The sequence below is a fragment of the Brassica oleracea genome, chromosome C8, assembly GCF_000695525.1.
Source record: "Brassica oleracea var. oleracea cultivar TO1000 chromosome C8, BOL, whole genome shotgun sequence".
In the NCBI taxonomy this organism is placed as follows: domain Eukaryota; kingdom Viridiplantae; phylum Streptophyta; class Magnoliopsida; order Brassicales; family Brassicaceae; genus Brassica; species Brassica oleracea.
In genome coordinates, this window is record NC_027755.1 from 40,233,067 (window position 1) to 40,257,210 (window position 24,144).

At 35.9% G+C, this 24,144-nt stretch overlaps 3 protein-coding genes and 1 non-coding gene across 5 annotated transcripts; 3 read left to right on the forward strand and 1 right to left on the reverse strand.

Moving 5' to 3' along the window:
* The first annotated feature begins 930 nt into the window (after positions 1 to 930).
* On the forward strand, positions 931 to 4,840 carry LOC106311895 (chaperone protein ClpB-like). Its single transcript, XM_013749219.1, has 3 exons — positions 931 to 2,253; positions 2,871 to 3,123; positions 3,204 to 4,840. The coding sequence occupies exons 1-3, from the start codon at positions 1,091 to 1,093 to the stop codon at positions 4,548 to 4,550; spliced, it is 2,763 nt and encodes a 920-aa protein (XP_013604673.1). The 5' UTR covers positions 931 to 1,090; the 3' UTR covers positions 4,551 to 4,840.
* A 1,271-nt stretch (positions 4,841 to 6,111) lies between these two features.
* On the forward strand, positions 6,112 to 8,042 carry LOC106311765 (ran-binding protein 1 homolog a-like). The gene is made up of 4 exons (XM_013749038.1): positions 6,112 to 6,366; positions 6,468 to 6,619; positions 6,708 to 6,833; positions 7,428 to 8,042. Exons 1-4 carry the CDS (start codon positions 6,212 to 6,214, stop codon positions 7,670 to 7,672), a joined length of 678 nt encoding a protein of 225 aa, XP_013604492.1. The 5' UTR covers positions 6,112 to 6,211; the 3' UTR covers positions 7,673 to 8,042.
* A 4,631-nt stretch (positions 8,043 to 12,673) lies between these two features.
* LOC106311766 (6-phosphofructo-2-kinase/fructose-2,6-bisphosphatase-like) lies at positions 12,674 to 18,264 on the forward strand. Of its 2 annotated transcripts, none has more exons than XM_013749039.1 (23): positions 12,674 to 12,989; positions 13,061 to 13,124; positions 13,761 to 14,053; positions 14,157 to 14,375; positions 14,451 to 14,660; positions 14,747 to 14,842; positions 14,927 to 15,025; positions 15,117 to 15,146; positions 15,225 to 15,278; positions 15,447 to 15,500; positions 15,573 to 15,650; positions 15,725 to 15,816; positions 15,903 to 15,960; positions 16,080 to 16,154; positions 16,232 to 16,279; positions 16,496 to 16,593; positions 16,866 to 16,941; positions 17,031 to 17,093; positions 17,206 to 17,297; positions 17,418 to 17,486; positions 17,567 to 17,630; positions 17,796 to 17,861; positions 17,965 to 18,264. In XM_013749039.1, exons 1-23 carry the CDS (start codon positions 12,816 to 12,818, stop codon positions 18,040 to 18,042), a joined length of 2,250 nt encoding a protein of 749 aa, XP_013604493.1. In that variant the 5' UTR covers positions 12,674 to 12,815; the 3' UTR covers positions 18,043 to 18,264. The 2 variants fall into 2 exon arrangements, with proteins under 2 accessions (XP_013604493.1, XP_013604494.1); XM_013749040.1 differs by having other exon boundaries at positions 12,690 to 12,989; positions 16,149 to 16,154.
* Positions 18,265 to 18,362: 98 nt separating this feature from the next.
* TRNAI-UAU lies at positions 18,363 to 18,436 on the reverse strand. Its single transcript has one exon. It is a non-coding gene; the product is annotated as a tRNA-Ile (tRNA).
* Between the last annotated feature and the right edge of the window lie 5,708 nt (positions 18,437 to 24,144).

The window sequence follows — 24,144 nt, forward strand, 5'->3', positions numbered from 1 at the left end:
CTAATCTTTCATATATTTGTAGCCAATTTTCTACTACCACTCGATACTTTTTATTAAGTTGACTTTCTTGGTTAATCCCCGACCTCTATTTGGATCATAAAACTAATTACAGTTTATAAACCAAATACTAGAAGACAAGGTGCAAAAAGTAGAGATGCAACTCTCTCGTGTTCCGAGACCATGATGACTAACTTACATATGCTACAATAAAAAAATCATATATTCTTTGTATAAATCCAGTAAAATCAAAATTAACATAAAAATGTTAAAATATCTTATTACAAACACACTAAAAACTTTTTAAAACTTCGGATAATTTTTTTTTGTAACCTACAATATATAGTAACATCATAGAACCTATAATATATGTTATGAAAGTATATCGTTTTTTTCTTTTTTGAAAAGTATGAAAGCATAAAAGTTATTGTCAAATTTATATTCGATGAAAAAGCAGTGAACAATTCGATAGGAACGAAAAGAGAAAACAAATAATCAAATAGTTTTAATTTAAATAATACATCTTTGTTTCATGAAAATACAGATCTGGTTAGTACCAAAAAAAAATACAGATGTGGTTAGAAGATAATAAAATGGGTGGTTTAATTTCAGCCGTTGTTAGTCGAACCTTCTGTGACATGTTTTTCTCAAGTGGAGAGAGATTCTACGAGCACCACCACATATATAAAAATATAAATTTTAAAATATGAAATTATTTGATCAAAAAAAAAAAGAAATTATAAGAATAAAAAATGAAAATCAGACAAATATATTGGAGGTCCCCACAAGCAGCATACAACCAAACACAGTGACTCCCTCTGTAATCTGTACATATCCATGCGTAAGATTTGCGGATCGAAGAAAAATAATTATTTTATTTTTATAATAACTACTTTTAAGCTAAAGAGACCTTTTAACTTTTTGATTATTTTGTTTTTCCAATAAATATCATTTTCTCCAGAAATTCACGCCTGACTGTTTTTTTCTTTAATTATATTTTCTGAATTTTGGTTAGTGTAGGTTGGTTTGATTGGAGAGGGGGCTTTGTGGTGTTTTTGTTTCTTACTTTTAACTTTTATATCTTCTCCCGGCGATGCCGACGCCGGTGAACACGGCGAGAGAATGCTTAACCGAAGAAGCCGCTCGTGCCCTCAACGACGCTGTATCAGTTGCTCGTCGGAGGAGCCACGCGCAGACTACGTCTCTCCACGCCGTATCCGCTCTTCTAGCGATGCCGTCGTCCATTCTCCGGGAGGTCTGCGTCTCACGCGCCTCCCGGAGCACCCCGTACTCCTCAGGCCTTCAGTTCCGAGCTCTGGAGCTCTGCGTCGGCGTCTCTCTCGACAGGCTCCCGTCGTCTAAATCCACGGCGGCGACGGAGGAAGAAGGAGATCCGCCGGTGTCGAATTCGCTCATGGCGGCGATCAAACGGTCTCAGGCGAATCAGAGACGGCACCCCGAGAGTTATCACCTTCAGCAGATCCACGTCAGCGGATGTCAGACGACGGTTTTGAAAGTTGAGTTGAAGTACTTTGTGCTGTCGATCCTCGACGATCCGATTGTGAACCGGGTCTTCACCGAAGCGGGGTTTCGGAGCTCCGAAATTAAGCTCGACGTGCTTCACCCTCCGATGACGCAGCTCTCGAGAGCTTCTCGCTGTCCTCCTCTCTTCCTCAATCGTGAGTTCCCGTTTGGTGGGAGCTGCGGTTTGGATGAGAATTGTCGGAGAATCGGAGAGGTGTTGTGTCGGAAAGAGAGGAGGAACCCTCTCCTTGTCGGAACTTGCGCTAACGAAGCTCTTAAAACGTTCACGGAGGCTATCAACGGTGGGAACCAAACGTTTCTTCCTCAGGAGGTTAGAGGGTTAAGCATAGTTAGCTTAGAGAAGGAGATTAACGACGTTTTAGCCGATGGTTCAAGAACTGAGGACGAGATTCGTTCGAAGCTTGGTGATTTAGTTAAACTCGCAGAGAAAAGTAGCTCGAAACCATCATCGGGGATGGTGCTTAATCTGGGAGAGTTGAAGGTTCTAACCGGTGAAACTTCTTCCAATGTTTTGGAGTGTTTGGTAGCGAAGCTGTCGGATTTGTTGAAACATCGAAGTGGTAAACTTTGGTTCATTGGATGTGCATCGAGCAACGAGACTTACACGAAGCTTTTGGTTCGGTTTCCTACGGTGGATAAGGATTGGGACCTTCATGTTCTTCCAATCACATCCTCAAGACCTTTGACCCAAGGGGTTTATCCAAAATCAAGGTAATGCTTTTGCAATATGCATTCACGTTTATACTGTACAAGTGATTTTTTAAACCTCTAACAGCTGAATGGACTTGAAAGATCACTATGTATTGATGTGAATAGTTTATTGTTTGTGTCAATCTTGAAAACATAATCTCAAATATTTTAACTAGTCATGTGGTTTCGGTTGCCACAGTCCAACCGAAAAACATCAGTTAGGTTCGGTTTTCGGTTAATTTTGGTTTGTAATTTTAATTTGGAAAATAACCAATTTTTTTCTGTTTCAGTTAGAATTCGGTATAACTTTCTTAAAAATTTGGTTATTTTCGGTAATTTTTTTTTCTTTTTGAAAATTAAAACCGAACCGAAAACCGAATAATTTTTTTAAAACACTGCCGAACTAAACCAAACTCAAAACCGTATCTGAAACGAGAACCGAGAATCTTGGATTGGTTCGAACAAAATCTGCTGGCCTAGTTTTAACATATCCACTTCTTTGTCAGCTTTATGCTTCCCATTTGTCTGGAAGCAAACTATATATTTATCTCTAGAGCTTGATGTTCTGTCTTTGTTCAAAACCATGAGTTTACAACTGATCAAGCAACTAAAATATAGTACAAACCTGTTGGTTTCAGCTTGATGGGATCGTTTGTTCCGTTTGGAGGATTCTTTTCATCAACATCAGATTATAGAGTACCATTGAGCACCACAGTGAACCAGACACTCCCCAGATGTCACCTCTGCAACGAGAAGTATCTGCAAGAAGTAGCTGCCCTTGTCAAAACCGGTTCAAGTCTCTCTACGTCTGATCAATCTTCTGAGAAGTTACCCTCTTGGTTACGCGCTGCAGAGTCCGAGTTAGACAAGGGACCAACGAGCAGCACCAAGGTTCGTTTTTATCCTCATTTGCAATCTATGTGTAAAAATGCAACTATCTTGAGAGAGTTTTTGCTTCTTATTCAGTGCAGGCTATAGATGATGACACAAACACATTAGCCTCTAAAACCACAGCTCTCCAGAAGAAATGGGACAACATATGCCAAAGTACCCATCATACTCCAGCGTTTCCTAAACTCGGTTTGCCGACGGTGAGTACCCAGTTCCCAGTTCAGACTCTTGAAAGCTCTCTCGAGACGCGTAAACTGCTGAATCAGCCAATCTCTAGTCCAAAACAAAAGGAGGATCTCACCACATCTGTGGCTAACCGTATTGTAGGTTCTCCTTTGAGCTGTGTTACTACAGACTTAGGGTTGGGAGTGGTGGCTCCAAACTCTTCCTTAGAACATAAGTGTCAGAATGATTTCAAGTCTCTTAGAGAATCACTCTCTCGTAAAGTCCCTTACCAGACCGAAGCTGTGAATGCAATTAGTCAAATCATCTGCGACGCGAGAAGAAACCGCACAAGTGGAACTTGGCTGGCTCTTCTCGGACCAGATAGAGTTGGGAAGAAGAAAGTAGCGTCGGTTCTGTCTGAAGCCTTCTTCGGTGGCCAAGAGAACTGCATCTCTGTGGATTTCGGGGGAGAACACTCTTATAGAGGCAAGACAGTGGTTGATTACCTAACGGGAGAGTTATCAAGGCAGCCACACTCAGTTGTGTTCCTTGAAAACGTGGAGAAGTCAGAGTTCCCGGATCAGAGGAGATTGTCTGAAGCTGTGAGTACAGGGAGACTCCGTGACTCTCATGGGAGAGTGATCAGTATGAAGAATGTAATTATTATTATCGCCAAGGACAAAGATCATGTTACTGTGGAGCCTGTGAAGTTCTCTGAGGAGAGAGTTCTCAGCGCGAGAAGCTGGAAGCTGCAGATTAAGTTATCTGATAGTGTAAAGAAGAGAAAACATGAGGAAGAGACAGAGCTGCGTCCAGAGAAGGTGCAACGTTCATATCTTGATCTGAACCTACCAGTAGATGAGACAGGAGTTAGCTTTGATCATGAAACAGAGGAGGCAAGAGCTTGGTTCGATGGTTTCATGGAGCAAGTAGACGGAAGGGTGACGTTCAAGGAGGTTGATTTCGACGGGTTAGCTAAAAGCATTCGAGAGAAGATCGTTTCACATTTTAAGATGTGCTTTGGAGGTGTAACAAGTTTAGAGATCGATGAGGACGTGATGGTTCAGATTCTTGCAGCTTCTTGGTCATCGGGGGAAGAAGGGAGGGACGTTGTTGATCAGTGGATGAGAACAGTTCTTGCTCCGAGCTTTGCTGAAGCGAGGGTAAAGTACGGTTTGAATCCTAAGGTCGTTGTGAAGCTGGTTGCTTCTAGAGATTTAGGTGCTGGAGTTGAGTTGCCGGAGAAGGTGGACGTGATGTGATCAGAGATGTATAAATGAGGTAATAAATAGGGATAATCCTGATTGTTTTGTTATCAGAGAGGCCTTGGTTTGGAGTTTTGTGCTTGTAAATTAATTAAAGAGCGTATTAATAGTGTTACTACTACTAGTAGCTGAGCTGAGGTATCACTTTGGTACATAAGTTTGCTTAGGGGGTTTACTAATTCGGCAGACTTTTTTGGCATTTTGTGTTTACTGTTTAGGTATCTCTCCTAGTGTTTTGTAAGCTCTTTTGCCCAACTTCCAAATATATGTATATGCATTAAACGATAGTTTGAGTTGTTCTTATTTGTTTTTTCTAGGGGTGGGCGTTCGGGTACCCACTCGGGTTCGGTTCGGGTCTATTCGGGTTTCGGGTTTTCGGGTTCAAAGATTTCAGCCCCATTCGGGTATTTCTAAATTTCGGTTCGGGTTCGGTTCGGATCTTTGCGGGTTCGGTTCGGGTTCGGATAACCCATTTAAATTATTTTAAAATTTTTAAAATTCATTATATACTTTAAATTTCTCAAAATCTATAAACAAAACAATATATTACATATAAATTTGAATAGCATATGTCAGAGTACCTAAAATTAACATATAAATTGGTTTGGTTTGAATATTTGGATTGAGAACCAATAAGTATTGTTGGTGTTTTGAGTATACTTTAGCTATTTTAGCCATGTTACTTTTGACTATTTGTATATATTTATAAGTATTTTGGATAAGTTAAAAGTATCTTATATATTTTGATGTTCTTAATATATATTAAATCTAAAAATAATTAATATATATAGGTATATAAATCAATTTCGGATATAATCGGGTACCCGAAATACTTCGGTTCGGATCGGGTTCGGTTTCGGTTCTCTAAATACCAAAATTTTGAACCCATTCGGATATTTAATCAATTTCGGTTCGGGTTCGATACTACTTTTTCGGATCGGGTTCGGTTCGGTTTTTCGGATCCGGGTTTTTTGCCCAGCCCTAGTTTTTTCCGGATAGTAAGTACTCACATAATATGCAGGAAGGTGAAAATTTTAAAATTTTAAATGATAAAAACATAAACGAAAAATATATAAGTTTGTCCTGGTATGATTAAAAATTATTTAATAAACATAAACGAAAAATATTTAAGTTTGAACTGGTTTGATTAAAAATTATTTAATATTTTATATATAAATTTGTCAAAATTTTATTTTAAAAAACTATTTATTAGTAATTTAGTTAATGATTTAGTATAGAAGTTTTGAACTTGTTTGACCAAAGAAAAAGATCCTATGAGACCATAGTAAGTGATTAAGGGGTGTTATTAGATTACACCATTGTATTAGTGGTCAAATTCTGTAGAAGTCAAATTGTTTGTACCTTGTTGAATTGGTAAATGAAAGTTGATGTTTAATTGAAAAAAGAAGAAAAAGATTTGTGTTTTTCTCAATTTGTATATTTGAGAAAAGACTAAATAATTGGGCCTTAAATGGGCCACATAATAAGAGAACGGCCCATTGTTAGCTCGCTTTAATTCAACGCGACTTAACTCCAATTATAAAATGTCGCACCCATCACCCATGTTGTAAAACCCCAATCTCTCTCGCTCTCTTTCTCATACGCCGCACCGTAAGCGAACTATTGAATCCACGAAGAAACCTCGATCCGTCGATACTATGGCCACCAACGAACCCGAGCACGAGAACAGAGACGCCGAAGAATCCGGAGCCAACGAGGATGAGGACACCGGAGCTCAGGTCGCTCCGATCGTTAGGCTTGAGGAGGTCGCCGTCACTACCGGTGAGGAAGACGAAGACGCCGTCCTCGATCTGTAAGTGTAATTGTGATCTAGGTCAACCAGATCTGATAGATTTTCCTAGGGTTTAGCTTCGGTTGAGGTTTTTGATTGGAGATTTTGTTTGTGAATCGAAGGAAATCGAAGCTGTATCGGTTTGATAAGGAAGCGAATCAGTGGAAGGAGAGAGGCGCTGGTACTGTGAAGCTCTTGAAGCATAAGAGCACTGGCAAGATTAGGCTCGTTATGAGGCAATCGAAAACTCTGAAGATCTGTGCTAATCATTTCGGTAAATTAGTGTTGTTTAAGCTGTGTTTAGATCTGTATTTAGGCTGCTGTTTGCTTAATTTTAACTTTTGTAATCGGATCTTCTGCAGTTAAAACGGGCATGAGTGTTCAGGAACACGTTGGGAATGAAAAGTCGTGTGTGTGGCACGCTCGTGACTTTGCCGATGGGGAGCTGAAGGATGAGCTTTTCTGCATCCGTTTTGCTTCAATTGAGAGTGAGTATGATATTTGATTGTGCTCTTTCCATGTAGATTAGCTATTGACTGACATGCCATATCTTTTAATAATCCCCACTTTCTGATTATTGCTTGTTTTATTGCGCTCTATGCATGTGGCGTTTCCGTTGTTCTCGTTATATAATTGGTTGGACTTACGGCCATTAGCTAGAAGATTACTTGTGATCGTGATCTTCGCTTTTGTTATATGGCTTCTTGATTTTGGAGTATCCCTTTACGCTTTCATTAATGGGCTATTTTAAAGCTGTCAATAGATTGGTTTTCCTTTCTACATAGTATTATAATTGTGTTTTTGAACTTGGTAGTAGCACATCATCGTGTTCAGGAGTTATCTAGGGCTGCTAGATTATGCTGACATTACAGAAGAAAGATGCAGCTATCTTGAGGTGGTTAGGAAACTGTTTAGGCGGCAACTAATTCGATATTCCACAAACCGGATCATTTAGGCAATGATCAACTTTTTTTTTTTTTTTGTTTGGGTTTATATTTTCTATGGTTTTCAGCTGATAATGCCATGAAACGAAAGTATTTGTAGAGCTGCATGGGTAATCAAGTCTTATTTTCCTTTGTCAGACTGCAAAGCATTTATGCAGAAGTTCAGTGAAGTTGCTGAATCTGAAGTAGAGAAAGAAGAGAGCAAAGATGCCTCTGACACCGCTGGTCTTCTTGAGAAGTTGACCGTGGAAGAGACAAAAACAGAGGAGAAACCTGTCGAGAAGGTGAAGACTGAAGTGGAACCAGAGGAAAAGACTAAAAGCGAGCCAGAGAAAGCTGATGAAGAAAAGAAAACCGAAGAGGCTGTTGCTCCCTCGACTTAAGATGCATCAATGTTTAAGCTCCTTTGGCGAGGTATTATTATAGCCTAAAAGTGTTTTGATGCATCCATCTCGAGTCTACTAGTGTCTTGGCACTAAACTATCTACACATGTTTTGTCGGATCATATCAAGTGGTTGGGGGATCGCTTGGGGGGGTTGGGTTTTGCTGAGTCGTTTTGGGTTTTATAGTTTCGAGTCGAAAGCTTGGGTGAGTGATATGAGAGATTAAGGTTGGTTATCAGAAAGAGAGTACATTGGATTCATTGTTTTAAAGTTTCTTATGGGTTGTTTTTGTATGGTCTTATTTTCATGGACAAGAGTCCGAAGTCTTTCTTTGAATTACAAAATTATATGCATGTTTATTTAATTTTATTAATCTTTTTTTTTTTGTTTTCCTTTTCACAACATTCGTTTATATAGCCTTAGCGTCCCTCTAGTTCGAATTCAGGGTAAATGTTTTTTATTGTCATTGCCAATCTACCTGGCTCCATCGCAAATTGATTTAGGGTTGATTGGTAGTTGCTGTAGGTGTTGTCCACACTCAAATTGATTTAGGGGGTGATTGGTAGTTGCTGTAGGTGTTGTCCACACTCATATTTATTCTACAGTACCAAATTCAGAGCAATCAAACTTTAAATTTTTTTTGAAACCACTACAGCTGTACAAGTGCTCTGCAGAGCCAAATATCCAAAGCAATTTTTTAGTGCTTTCCATAAAATTCTACAACAATAAAATTTAAAGTCACAGATTTTTTTCTACAGCAAAAATTTTAAAGCTACAGCAATTACCAGTCGGACCCTAAGTTAGCATATTAGACAATTGATTTTTATGTTACTACATATGAGTTTTTTTTTTTGTCGACTAAAATTGTATTAGTATCAATACAGTCTATAACACATTACGTGGATAAAAAGAGAATTCAGCCAAAAAAAACCTCAACTTTGTACGAATTGCCAAAAGAAACATGAACTTTTGAGCTGACCAAAAAAATACTAAACTTTCATTGACTTTAGAATTAATTAACAATGTTTTCGTTGACTTGCCAATTTAGCACGCCGTCAACAAATTTAACAGAAATATTTGACATCGTTTATTGTTGGCGTTAAGTGAAACGACGTCGTTTCATCAAATGAGATATGTAGACCCCTAGATTCGGACTCAGGTTCGTTGGTCAAATGACAAGGTATTTTACCACTAGGCTACTCACACTTTCAATGTACTTACTAGCATGTTTACTTTTATTTGGTACATATTAAATATAAAAAAATCTCTAAAAACTTAATAAGATTTTTAAAATTCCAGAAAAATAAAAAATAAAGAAGATTTTTATAAAAAAAATTATTTTTCTTTTTAAAAAATAAAATTTTATTTTTCTTTTTAAAAAATAAAAACTCTTCCAAAATTTTCTAAAAACTTAAAAAGATCTTTAAAATTCCAAAAAATTGAAAAATAATAAAAAGTTGATAATTGTAACTTTAATTTTTTGCATTTTATTATAATTTTTAAAAAAATTGGATTTTTTTAAAAAATGAAAATTTTGGAAGCTTTTTGACTTTTTAAAGGAAAAAAATATTTTAATTTTAATTCTAATTCAAAATTAATTTTATGAAAATTTTGGGAGATTTTTTTTTTTAGAAATATAAAATTTTATTTTTGTAAAGAAAAATAAAATTTTATTTTCAATTTTAATTTCAAAATTAATTTTATAAAAAATTTCTTTATTTTTTTCAATGTTTTGGAATTTTATAGATCTTTTAAGTTTTTAGAGAATATTTTTATATTCAATCAGTACCAAATAAAAGTAAACATGATAGTAAGTACATTGAAAGTTCCACTAGCCTAGTGGTAAAAGACCTTGTCATTTGACCAAACAACGTGGGTTCGAATCCAGGGGTCTACATATTTTTAATTTCAAATCATGTAAAACGACGTCGTTTCATCTCATTTGAAAACGACGTCGTTTCACTTAACGCCAACAATAAACGACGTCAAATTGACAAGTCAGCGAAAACATTGTTAATTAATTCTAAAGTTAGTGAAAGTTTGGTACTTTTTTGGTCAGTCCAAAAGTTCATGTTTCTTTTGGCAATTCGTGCAAAGTTAAGGTTCCGTAAGAGTACTTACAGCGAGGGATCAAAGTCTATATGGGTCTCTACACCCAAAGGCCAAAAGGGTCAAACAGTCAAACTGTTCACGCGGCCTCACTTTTGATTTCTTTTTTCATTTTTAACCCGGGTTTTTAGATTGAAATTTTTAGCGGAAGTTAAGAAACAGTTTCTTAATTTTTAACTAAAAAAGCTAAGAACCGGTTTTTAAAGTCCTTATTTAAGAACCAATTTTTACTTTTTTTTAGTTAAAAGTTAAGAACTTCATTTTAAAAACTCCGGGTTAATGATACTCTAATTATTATTTTATTAGTCCACAGACTTTAGAGAATAGTCAAATACCAAAAACGAATTTAGGTGGGCTAATATCCATATCAGAACTCTTTTATCCTTGCCTTTTTAACACATCTAGATATATTCTGAGCAGCTTCTTAACGAGACTAAGGTCGACAGAGGCAACCAGTCGTGCCGCGTCTTAATTTATTTCTCAACAAACTATTTATTGCTTCAGCTGCAAGTGAAGGACTAAACCAACATTTATATAAATACATAACGGACGGGAAAAGAGAGAAGACACCGAAATAAAACGACAATGAGTTTGAAAAGAATATCTTTGGTTATATACATTCTCTTCATCTTTCATCTTCATCACAATTTTCCTCCCGTTAGCTCGCTACCTTCTTCAGTTGATGCGAACCACAACACTCTTCCTCTCATCAATGCTTCCCCAAAGCCAGATGTTGTTAGCATCGAAGGAAAGGCTCGGGAATTAGCTGTCGTAATCAAAAGAGGAGGCCGTGGCGGCGGCGGAGGTAGAAGCCATTCAAGGGGCGTGGGACGAGTAGTTCCAATTCATACCGCTGGCGCTGGTGCTGGTGGAACACATAGTTCAAGCGGCAGCTTGAAAGTTGCGGTCGGTTGGTTGGGTATTTCGGTTTTAGCCGGTTTATTATTGGTTTAGACTTTAGAGGGGTTTAAGTATTTGTTGGCCGTTTAAATATGTGCGTGTAAGGTTTACGTTTGATGTCCCGTTTGGTTTGGTTTGAGATTGATTTGGGGGTAAACTGTTGATAAGCGATTCTATTTGTATTAGAGTGATTCTTTCTGTTTATTTATCTATATTCACTTAGTTGTTTGGTATGCCGTATACAGTTTGTAAAGTGTCAACCATCTCAAGTTATAAGAGATTTTCAAAGTTATTAGGTTTTTTTTTTGATAATCCAGTATCCGACCACTTTGCGTGATCGACTAGCCCACCGGGCCGAAGCCCAAGCCATTACAGGATTTTTAAGCGTCCACTTAAGGGCCCCTGGTTACGCGAAGTGGTCTGGAGGGCGAGAGGCAGCCCATGTAAATACCCCTCGTGGCCGGGGTTCGAAGTCGGGTGGCGGGCACCTCAGCCGAGGTTCCTTTACCACCAGACTACGAGGCCCGGTTAAAGTTATTAGGTTTCCAATAGATGATTATGAAATCTTACTACATGTTGCGGACCAGCATCCAAATAGATTTCCAAAGAATCGAACACGTTTACTAACACTATTCAAAGATCTTGCAATTACTCGTCTTTTGAATTGACAACTTAAAGAACCACGTTAACAACTAAAGGCTTAAAGCTAGTAAACAAATGATCGTGACATTCACCCACTACATCAACTAGCTTTTTTTCTTCTAATTATTATCTCGTCTTATCACCCTAGATTGGATATATATAATCATCAAGAATATTGTAAGCAGTGGTAGAGTCACTAATCACACAAAAAATCAACGGACAGATAATGTTTTAGATACTCTCTTCCCAAGACATATCTAAAGACATTTTTTACATAAAGCAAGGGATTATACATTTTATTTGATAAATAGACTGGAGATGAAACAATGATGAATTTTACCAAAAAAAAAAGAAACAATGATGAAGGAAGAAAACAAAAGCAGGAGACACTACTGCATGGTACGATGTCATTTTAAAATTTACCTTTGCTTCGGATGCAGTTAACGGTAAATTCACAAGCCACACTAAATGCATTTACTCAGAAGTGTACGTACGTGGTGGATCAAAAGTGGGTGAGGATTCTTAAAATAATATTTACTCAGAAGTGTACGTATTGGAACATAATTTTATAAAAATAATATTTAATATTAAATAAATTATATTAATAAAATAAATAAATATTTCTTATTAAATAAAGTGATAAACTGCTGGTATTTTAAAATAAATATTTTATTTATTTATATGGTTCAACATATAACTAAAATAGTTTTAATCAAAAATGTATATGGTATTTTTAAAGAAAATATGAAAAAAATGCATTACATATTTTGTCATGGATATTAGTGTACGTGCAAAATAAAAAAGTATCAATGATTTATTATAACTGATAAATATGAGATAAAAAAAACTGAAATGATGAGTTGTGAGGGTTGAGCAAAGGTTTGGTGGAGGCATGAAGAAAATTTCAACGGGGCAATACCAGCCGATCTGGTGAAACTTTGGCTAAATACTTAACGATTTTGATAAATATTTTGTTTTATTGGGGGCAGCTGCCCCTCTCCACTAACGTAGCTCCGCCACTGGGTCTTTTACCAAAAATAATAACAATTTATTGAGAGAGTTTCTCAAAATCTTGAAAAATCCATGTCATAATCTCTCATTAGACTAGACATCATGTAAGAAACTAGAGGTAAGTTATTGTTCTATTTAAGTCTTATTTCGTCTCCATTCGAATTCTAACAAAATAAGCAAGAAAAGGCCCAGCCAATAAGCAACAAATGGAACCCGACCCGACCGGAAACGACCCAAACCAAGCACCACCACGTATTTGCTCTTATCCGGTTATCCCAACGTACCACTGAGAATCAACCGATTTTTTTTTTGTTGGTTTTTCTGGAAAAAGGAATTAAAAACATTTAAAATCAGCGTGCGGAGTGGCTTCTTCGTTTCTTCTCTTTCTCTCAAATCTCTTATCCATTTGTTTGATTCCTTCTGTTAGGCATTATTGAATTCAAATCAGAAGACGGTTAAGCGAGAACGGTGGTGTTCCAAATGGGGTCAAGTGCATCGAAGAACACTGAAGACGAGGAGGATGGTTCCAATGGCGGAGGAGGAGGTCAGCTCTACGTGTCACTCAAAATGGAGAACTCGAAGGTTGAAGGCGAGCTCACTCCTCACGTCTACGGCTCTGTTCCTCTCGTCGGCTCTTGGGATCCTTCCAATGCTGTGAGCATCGATTCATTTTTGTGATTCCTTCTTTGTGCATTTCCACCTGGAATTTTTTTTTTCTTTAACAGCTTCCGATGCTACGTGAATCTGCGTCAATGTCGGAACTGAGCTTCGTTGTTCCTCCTGATCACGGTATTTTCGGACTTGATTAGGCCATCATTTACCATTCCCTTAGCTATGGACATTCCGTTCTTGGTTCAGTTATTTCGGTTCTTTGGTTCAGATATTTGGGAAATTCGGTTTTATTTCTGGTTCTGTTATTTAGATTTTCAGTTCAGGTAACAAAGTTGGGAACCTGCTGATAAATAAATTTTAGATTTCATTTGGTTCTGGTTTGGTTCTGTATTTTGGTTAATTTAAATTAAAAGTCAGAATTTTTGGATTTTCCGGATGAAATACCCGACTTTTTGGATTTTAAAATAAAAATTTGGGTAGTTCGGATAAAAAAAATATTCTAATAATTCGATTTATAGGGTATTTCAGTCTATAAATAACATTTTTAAATGATTTGATTATTTCAAAACTAAATATAATTAATATTTATAAGTATATAAACTATATTATAAAAATTTGGTATACCTATTCGTTTTTCGGTTCTATACTCGGTTTGGTTCCAGTTTGTTTTTCGGTTTTAGAGATAAGATCCAAACCGGAATCGAACCTCTTTTTAGTTTCGATTCGGTTTTTGGGTTTCTGGTAAATGTATCAAAGGCCTAATTTAGCATAAGCCAATTTTGTAATGGAGTCGTGTGTTTTCATCATGTGTAGAGACTTTGGATTTCAAGTTTTTGTTGAAGCCAAAGTATAGAGACACGCCTTGCATTGTGGAGGAAGGTGAAAACAGGATTCTCACTGGTGGCTCCTTGCAAGGAGATGCGAGGGTTGCTCTGTTTAAGCTTGAAGGTGATGTCATTGTTGAGTTCCGAGTGTTCATCAACGCTGATAGAGTTTCACCCTTTGATCTTGCTGCTAGTTGGCGAGCTTATAGGGAGAATCTCCAGCCTTCTACTGTACGTGGCATCCCTGATGTCAGCATCAATCCTGATCCAACGCCTGTCGAGGTGCTTTCTCCTTTCACTCCTTTGTGTGTGTGTTTGGAGATATAAAGGTGTTGACTACTACGCTTGAACATTAACGCTTTCTTTTTTTTCATTTCACTTACAGAATTGTCCTTCGGAGAGTTTGGAGCTTGATCTTGAGCATTATGAAGTTCCTGCTCCTGCGCCTTCTGCACAGTCGTCTCTTGTTTATGCAGCTGACAATGCAGAGAATCCACGGTCTCTTTCAGCTTCTGGTTCATTTGTTAATGACGATACTCCAAAAGCAGCATCGAAGAGTCCTAGAGTTTCTGCTGTTAGCGAGGATGGATCGCCATCTGAAAAGGTAGATGCCTTATGCCTATGCATGGGTTGATGACCATCTTTCTTATTTAATTATTACCATATATCTTACCCTTAGGACATGGAGATCATTGTTCCCGATCACTCGGATACCTATTCGGCTTCAGGAGCGGGTGAGTCAAAGTCAGCGGGGATACTCTCACCGATTCAACAGAAACATGGTCAAAGGGGGCTCTTCGTTGATCGGGGTGTTGGCTCCCCTAGGCTAGTCAAGTCTGTTAGCGCAAGCTCTTTTTTGGCTCACCTCAAACTTGATGCGCAAACCAAGGTTTTGGCATGAGCTAGTTTCTATCTCCGGTGGTATTATCTTAAATTAAAGAGTTTTTAACCTCCTTTTTTTCTTTAAATGAGTAGAATTCAATGCCAGCGGCTGCAGGAGCTGTTGCTGCAGCAGCGGTAGCTGATCAAATGCTTGGACCTAAAGAGGATAGACATCTAGCCATTGTCCTGGTAATTTTGCCACATAGACGCTGTTCATAGTTTCTGCAGGCTATTTTGTTCAATAAATGAAAAAAAGAGACTGATTCCCAACAGGTAGGCTTGCCAGCTCGAGGAAAGACTTTTACTGCAGCAAAGTTGACAAGATATCTACGCTGGTTGGGGCACGATACTAAACATTTTAATGTTGGAAAGGTTTGCTATATATATATTTTTTTTTTGTGTGTCTTCTGTGTATTCTGTAACTAGCAACACTTGACTCAATCATTGCTCCCTTTCTTCACAGTACCGACGGCTTAAACATGGAGTTAACCAGGTAAAGCTGGGGTTTTATAAGTATCTGCCCTCCTCTTTGGATGATTAGTGATGAAAAACGAGTGATCTTTTTTTGTAGTGTGCTGATTTCTTTAGAGCCGACAATCAAGAAGGTGTAGAGGCACGAACCGAGGTAAGTTGTAACTTTAATTGCTTAGTTTTTTGCCAGTTTGCGACTGTCTCTTCTAATTAGTGCGTCTAAATTCATTGTCATATTGGGAGGTGTTTGATTCAGTGATCAGTGTTAACACTATTTATCTTCTTCTTTGGACATAGTTTTTAATATATCACTTGCCACTAGGTAGCAGCACTTGCAATGGAGGACATGATAGCTTGGATGGAAGATGGTGGTCAAGTAAGTATCTGTCTGTTAGATTTTTTTTTCCTGGTTTTTATATCTTGCATTGTAATCAGTTTTCATCTGCAGGTTGGAGTCTTTGATGCAACTAATAGCACACGAGTTCGACGGAACATGTTGATGAAAATGGCTGAAGGAAAGTGTAAGGTACATGACCATCTTCGGCGGATATTGACTTTGTAACTATTCAGAAACTGATTGACCTTTGATTTCTTATATAGATAATTTTTCTGGAAACACTATGCAATGATGAACGCATTATAGAAAGAAACATACGTCTTAAAATCCAGCAAAGTCCTGATTACGAAGAAGAGTAGGGGTTCTCTGTCAGCAATTTAGTTATTTTCTTTCTAGTAGATCTCTTCTACCTGCCAACTAATCGTTTATGCTATTCTGCAGGACGGATTTTGAAGCTGGAGTGAAAGACTTTAGAGACCGTTTGGCCAATTATGAGAGGGTAGCTATACAAACCTGCAGTTTCTATATGTTTCTTAGTTACTCTGATAAAGACTGAGTTTTGATGCACCCTTGCCTTGGTACTGGATTTAAATGTTGAGTTTATTATTTTCTTACGAGGTTTATGAGCCTGTTGAAGAAGGTTCTTACATCAAAATGATTGATATGGTCAGCGGTAATGGTGGACAGATACAAGTATGTTTCATACTGTTCTCCATAGGATAATTTAATAGTTTTGATTATTCCTGACTTTTAATCTATTCTCTGTGCAGGTGAACAATATAAGTGGTTACCTTCCTGGAAGAATTGTGTTTTTCTTGGTATGAATTGGCAATGTCTCTTGCTTGTTTTCTTTATTGAAATTTCTTTAGCTTATTTGTTACATGAAAAATCAGCTTATAAGTTATATACTTGCAAGGGTGACTAATCTCTCATCGTCAAGAGTCAACATTCATTGCCTAAATCAATAAGAATAAGTTAACTAATAACGAGAGCATTGTTTTTGACGAAGCTGTTTTTTCTCTACCTTCAATTAGGTGAATACGCATCTCACTCCACGACCAATACTACTCACCCGGCATGGAGAAAGTATGGATAATGTTAGAGGCCGAACTGGAGGAGACAGTGTTACAAGGTAACGTCTTTGCTCATTTACCTCCAAAATCTAAAATTTGAGTATCTCATGCCAAGTGCTGCTCTGAGCCGATGCCTTCCTTTTGTTTTCATTTCATCTTGTTCCATACGAATCTATTCCAGTAGTTTGGCTTGACAAGTCTTGCTGCTACTTCTTCCTCAGTTGATTAGTTCGGATCTTGATTAATATGCTAATCCTAGCAGTGGAAACTGTATTTCTTGTTTGAAATGTGAAATAGTGTCCTTGTAACCTCTGTCAACTTTGAAACGCAGTGAATCTGGGAAAATTTATGCAAAGAAACTTGCCAACTTTGTCGAGAAGCGACTAAAAAACGAAAAGGCTGCTTCGGTAAGTATTTCAGACTGTTAAGAATGTTTAAATTCTGATGTATTGGCAAATTGTGTCAAAGCTTACTGATTGACGTTTGTCAATTTCAGATTTGGACCAGTACACTTCAGAGAACAATCTTAACAGCAGGTTCCATAGTTGGATTTCCCAAGGTTGGTGGTGTTTTACCAACTACCACTGCATCTTGTGACTCTTAAAATGTGCTGTAATCATATGTTTATGTTGCTGCAAGGAAGAATCATTTTCTCCTATTTTTATGTTTAGGTGCAATGGCGTGCCCTGGATGAGATCAATTCTGGAGTTTGCGATGGAATGACATATGAAGAGATAAAGAAGAACATGCCAGAAGAGTACGAGTAAGTACCCAACTTCTTTGACTGCATGTCTAAGCTCAATTGTAAAAGTTTATCAGTCCTGTAACTGGCAATAAGCTCTTAAGACTTCTTTGACTCATCTTCTGGTGCATGTGACTGCAGATCTCGGTTAAAAGACAAATTGCGATACCGATACCCTCGTGGAGAGTCCTACCTTGATGTAATCCAACGGTATGTTCGTCTCTTCTTCTACTACCTTCAGTCATAAACTGAAAACCTTAAGCAAACAATACTTTTTTTTGACGATGTAGGCTTGAACCTGTGATCATTGAGTTAGAACGACAAAGAGCACCTGTAGTCGTGATATCTCACCAGGTTACACTCCAAACGCTCTGTTAATAATTGAATGTCTAAAACCCTCCTTGGCTCTGGATTACGAAGAATTTGTCCACATGATCAAAGTCTAGAGGCTTAACTATACATTGTGTTGTTGAGTTATGAATGAGTTCCTCCTCTTACGGTTGGTTGGTTTTTACACAGGCTGTTCTGAGGGCATTGTATGCATACTTCGCGGATCGTCCCCTCAAAGAGATACCCCAGATCGAGGTAATCTGAATTAGATTGTATGATAAAAACCATTTGGGTGTTAAGACACATCACACACACACATAATAGTAACAAGATTGCCATTTATTAATGTATTGAACAGATGCCACTTCACACAATCATAGAGATACAGATGGGAGTTTCTGGTGTGCAAGAGAAGCGCTACAAACTCATGGACTGAACAACAACAACAACAGCTATTATGTCTGAATCTCAACAAGTCTCGTCCCCCAAAGATTTTTATTTATTTATACTTTTACTATCAGTGGGTTGCATTTTGGCCCTCCCAGTTCTTATTTATTCTGTATACTCTCCAATTCTCTTGTGATCTCAACATCTTATATCAAGTTTTATACTATAGATCCGACTGTAATTACTCTGCCTTCGTGATAAGTTATCATACCGTTTGGTTTCCTTGGGTTCGAGAGTCGCTCATCTTTGAGTTTGTTAGTAAAAAGTTCAGAAAAGAACGTTAGGAAGGTAAGGTTTTTTGTATAATAATGGTCCCGGCGGGCCTCGAACCCGCGACCTTCGGCTCATAAGACCAACGCTCTAACCAACTGAGCTACGGGACCATTTGTGATTTCTATTTTACCATTGCCTTTGTATACTTGATACAAGTGTGCTCTGTTGATATCATGGTTTAAGTTGATTAATGCAATTCTACTTTCCTGATTTATCTTTTTTCTCTTTACCATTCTTCTCTAGTTCTCCATTAAACACAATATACATCAAATCTTACATTTCTGTTGAAAATTCATATTTACTAGACAACTAGGTTAAGATCCGCGCCTTGCGCGGAATCAACATTATATATATAAATTATTTATGTATTAAATATTTTTACATATTATGAAATAATTAATATATATTAAATAATTAAAGTTCAGTAACTATTAAATATATAATTAAATTGATGCGAACATATAAATCAATTTTATTAATCCAAATTTTTTTTATTTGATAGGATATGTAATTAAATTTAAATGATACTAATGTAGATAATATATTTTAGTATATTTTTAATATTAATGTCTATTAAATGATGATTTCTATTCATATAGTTTTTTTGATCATTTATATCTTTTATAGAAACAAATTTAAATTACTGATAACAAAATTTTCATTGTGAGATTAATAGATTTAGTAATTTATAATTAAAAAAAAAATAAGTTGTCAATGATCGTTCAAAACTTTTATCAAAAAAACTGTTCAAAGTAAATTTTGAAACTAAAATATTGTATTTTATATGGTTTATAGTTTAATTTAAAACGATATATATATTAATCTTAATAATTAATTAAATTAGACTTTTTACTTATATAATTTTTGTAATCATTTGTATTTTGTCATAACAAAATTTTTAAACCACGGATCATAAAATTTGAATGTGAGACTTTTAACAGTTTTAGTAATTTATAGCCGTTTGTAAAAATTCAAAATATAACATATACATAAAAATCTGAATTTTTATTATATGGTTATTGTGGTTGTTTCATTTATTTAATAGTTTAAAATTAAACAAATATGATAGAAGATACACTATTTTTTTATCAAATCTTTATTATTCAAAATCATTAATTGCCATATATATTTTAGCCACATTAGGTAATTCCGTAAATTTTATTTAAGGAAATAATAAAATACATTAATGGTGAATTTATTGTTAGTTTAATAAAAAAACTTATTATATAATTCGATGGACCAACATATTTCTCTAATGATTCTAAGAATCATCTTAATGATGATATGTGGCAACAAAAAAAAGTTGTAATGCTTCTCAAATAATATATAAATAATATATAGGGGATTATATATTCTTTTGCTGATTTGAAAGAACAATGTGAAAAATTCAACCCTCAAATGATAAATTGTCAGTCATCATTATAAATTAGTTATTATTATATATTGTTTTTGTATATACGTCAAGTTTCATGGGTTTGAAACTCATACTAAGTCTAAATGATTTCATATACTTTATATCGTTTTATGTTTTGTTTTGTTTTCAGAATTAAGGACCAATACAGAATTAGAAAAATGAATCTAGTATTCGAATGGACAGTTGACTAATAGGTATTGGAAGGAGAATCGATGGTTTGACAGGATCACCATCCACCAGGCAACACACGAGATTGAATAGTCGTTATAAAGAAACTGATGTGTGTGGGTAGGCATGGGCGTTTGGGTACCCGTTGGCGTTCGGATCGGGTTTTTCAGATTTCGGTTCTTTTTTATAACACCTCCTAGGTTTCATTTTAATAAATTTGCAAGTACGGGTCGGGTTCGGATATAACACATCGGGTTCGGGTCGGTTTTTTATCACATCATAGAACCCATAAAGTAATCATATATCATTCGGATTCGGGTTATATCGGATCGGTACGGATATACCCGAAATAAAATCTAAAATTTAAAAGTAAAACATAAGAAATATATATTTATTTATATATAATTAAGTATTTAAGGTAGTTATTTAAATTTTAAATACTTATTGTTAGATACCATATCAAAATAAATATGAAAGTGAATATTTGAAGTATATATTCATATTTCATATAATTATATTGTATATTATTTTGGACATTCGGATCGGTTTCTTCGAATATTTTTTCGGATTTTTCGGGTTTTTTGGTTTTTCGGATTACCCGTTCGGGTTCGGTTAATAACACTTCGGGTTCGGATATGTTTTGTACCACCTTACAAGACCCATTCGGATATTTTTTACACTTCGGACTGGATACGGATCAGTTTTTTCGGTTCGAGTTCGGTTTGGATTTCGGATTACGGATATTATGTCCAGGCCTATCTGTGGGTGGTGGGTCGTAAGCACCAACCAATAATCTAAAAAAAAAATTATTTTTATTCATAAGCACATTGTGGGGGCTACTGCATTGACTTCTGTGGCCTCCTAATTACTAATTATCATAGTGCTAAACAGAACCGGCAACGAATCCTGATAAGTTTGCTCTTTAATCTCTACATATTATGGTTTTGAATTTTTGCAGTGAATTAAAAAAACGTGCAATGAGTACGAAACAGACAAATGAAATAAAACAAAAGACATAATAGCTCGAATAGTAGTATACGTGGTTAAAATTTCAGCTTTTTTTTTACAAAAATAACATGACTTAATACCATGTAATTCCCATTTATAGGTCAAAAATCATGTATAGACTTTTACCAGATGTGAATTTTATAAATTCAAATTCATATGTTTTATAAGGATTATTCTATGTTTCCATGAGGAAAACTGTTTAAAGATGCTTGTTGTTGTGCAAATAACTTTATCTATGTTTGGGAAGCTTTGGAACTACAGATGCTGAGGATTGTTCTATGTGAATCATTTAAAGCTGTTGTCTAAATATTCAGATAAATGATAACTAATACAAGATGCTGAGGACTGAGGAGAATAATCTAAATAACTGATACAAGATATCTTCTTTTAATTTCGAGTTGTTAATCTTGCATATGGTCTAAGGACTCTCCACAACTATCAATTAATCAGATACAGATGTGGATTTTCGCTCTTTGATTTCTGTTTCTAGTATAATTAGCTCTAAAGAAAACTCTTATTTTTTCATTTGATTAGTGACCCGCCAGACCCTAAATAAAAAGCCTTTGAGCCAAAATTTACTTAAAATAGAACACAGTTGTTCTTGCATAATCTTGAGATAACTAAACGCATTATTTTTGGGAAACAAATGATATATATGTATATGCCACGTCTTGTCAATGGGCATACCATGATATTGTGTATACATTCAAAAGGACAGTACCTAATTTCTTATTGAGTTATTGGATAAAACAAACAAACAACAATAAACAGAAAAAATAGGTAGCCATAATTAATAATTATGCGCGTACCTAAAACGCATTGATGCCATAAAAGAACAAAGAATCATTGCCTGAGAAATAATGAAAAAAAATGTCTTCATTGACACACTGAAACCTCTATCCAAACATGATGAATTAGAACGTAACTTTTAAGCCAACTTAATAGTAATAGTAGCTTTGTGTAGCGATCACTGGAGATTCAAACAGTATGGCATGTAAGAAAACCAATGGTTCGATCAATCTTGTCCCGAGAAGCTCATGTTTTTTGGCACCTATACCGGTACAAGGCAATTGAGATGTCATGCAATGTGGCTTTTATAAAATTCGTAAAAATTAAAATGCAGGAAAACTTGCAAACTTTCAAGCACACGCACGTATATGTAGTGCAAGGTGGGGGCAAACAGTTTTTTTTTTCATATTTGGATGGTGGAGATGTACTCGATTCTGAAATTTCTAACTTCTATGTCTGTCAGATTCCAAATAAACAACCAGTCATTATAATGATAGCATGCAACACGGTGGTGTATTCAATTTTAATATTTTCAAACTAATATGATTTGATATGTTATATGTTTTGATTTGTTATATGATTTGATTTGTTATTTGATATTTCCAAACACGGTGGTCTATGTTTGTGTGACTGTGTCAAGTATGTTTCCGCCTCTCCTCCCACTAACACTATTTTAGCGTAAAAACCACGCTATTTTACTATAATTTTAATACTAAAATTAAAGTTTTCTCCAACCATAACACTAAACTTCACACTAAAACTATTTTATAATATTATATGTATTAAGTTTTTTATTTATTATTTATTTAATTGTATATTTTAGTAATAAAATAAATAAATAGTATTTTAGTGAGATAAATAGTATTTTAGTGTGGTGAATAGCATCACACCAAATTTGGTGTCAAATTTTAGTGTTGCACTAAAATTATGTGATTTTTACCGTTCCATTGGAGAAGATTTGGTATAAAAATCACACTAATATAGTGTTTTGCAGTTGGGTCGGAGATGATCCGGTCCTTAGATCAAACAATATGATTTTTTTTTCCAAGTCTCACAAGCGTCAGGCTTTGAAAAGAAAAGTCATTTGTAACTCCTTTCACAGTTTTTTAAACGTAAGTTTTTAATATATTTGGATTTTTGTGCTAATTTTTAAAACACAACTAGATTCTGATCCGTATTTAAAAAGGCGGATATATTTTTTGTTTTACATTTTTAAAAAAAAAATTAATTATTTATATTTATATTTTTAATCATATTTATGTTTTTTTAATAATATTTCTCTGAAATGATTAATAAACCTTTTTAATAAATGAACTAAAATAGTTGGACTACAGCTATTTAATAAGTCATGTTCTATTTTTTAATAGAATAAATGTATCTAACTCCGAGCATGACGCAGATTCTTATTTAGCTAAAAATACGAAAATGTACATCAACTAGGATTATGTTATAAAAGAGATGTTGTGTAAGATTATTATTACTCATGACCAGAGGTCTATATTTATACAAGTATTAGACCGTTTTATTTAGACCGTCATAAGAGAAAAAGAAATCCTATTCCTAATAGGAGGAAATAGTATTTATCCTAAATACATATGGAAAAGGATAAACATCAAGTATAGATAAATGTAAACTCTCATTCGCCTAAATTATTAGCGAATGGGCCGGATGGATAGCTGATTGGCCGGACGGTTTGGGCCTGATATGGGTCGATCACCACTTGGTTTATAACACTCTCCCTTGATCGACACATCCGGTTCAGGGCTTGTAACATGCTTAATGTTGCCTCATTAAAACCTTTCCAGGAAAACCCAGTGGGACAAAACTATGGATAAGGAAAAATAGAACAACACATGAACTCCCCCTGACTTGTACCCCCGTGTATGTTCTTCAAATTGGCGCATGCACAATTTGATAGTTTAGCTTCATGGGCGCCAAGTCTTGAACTGGTCCTTTAATTGGCACGTCCCAAACTGATAGATAAATTTCATGGACGTGTGGTTGGTGTAGACATGATGAAGAAGTCGGCTGACATATCATATGATTGAACTTGTAGTCCTTTGAGCTTCTTGAACGTTGATGTAGGGATAGCTCTTGCCGAATTGTAACTTGAGTTATCATGTAACTCTCATATCTTCTGGAACTTCATTAAGACATGGTCAAGTCGTGCATCTTTGCAACTGACCACTCTATGTCCTGGTCGGACGGATGGCACTCGACCAGTACTCGGATGGACCTCTGATCTGTGATCAAACTTTACTCGCAAGTCCTCTCATGTCCCACGGATCCTCTAGTCACATGGCTTTGCCATACCGTGGACACTTTAATATATATTGAGTCATCGACCCAAACACATACGAAACACTTGGCTTCTCACGGACATACCTTCGTCCATTCGGACATACATCACCCGTATGTGCTAATGGCTTATCCATTATA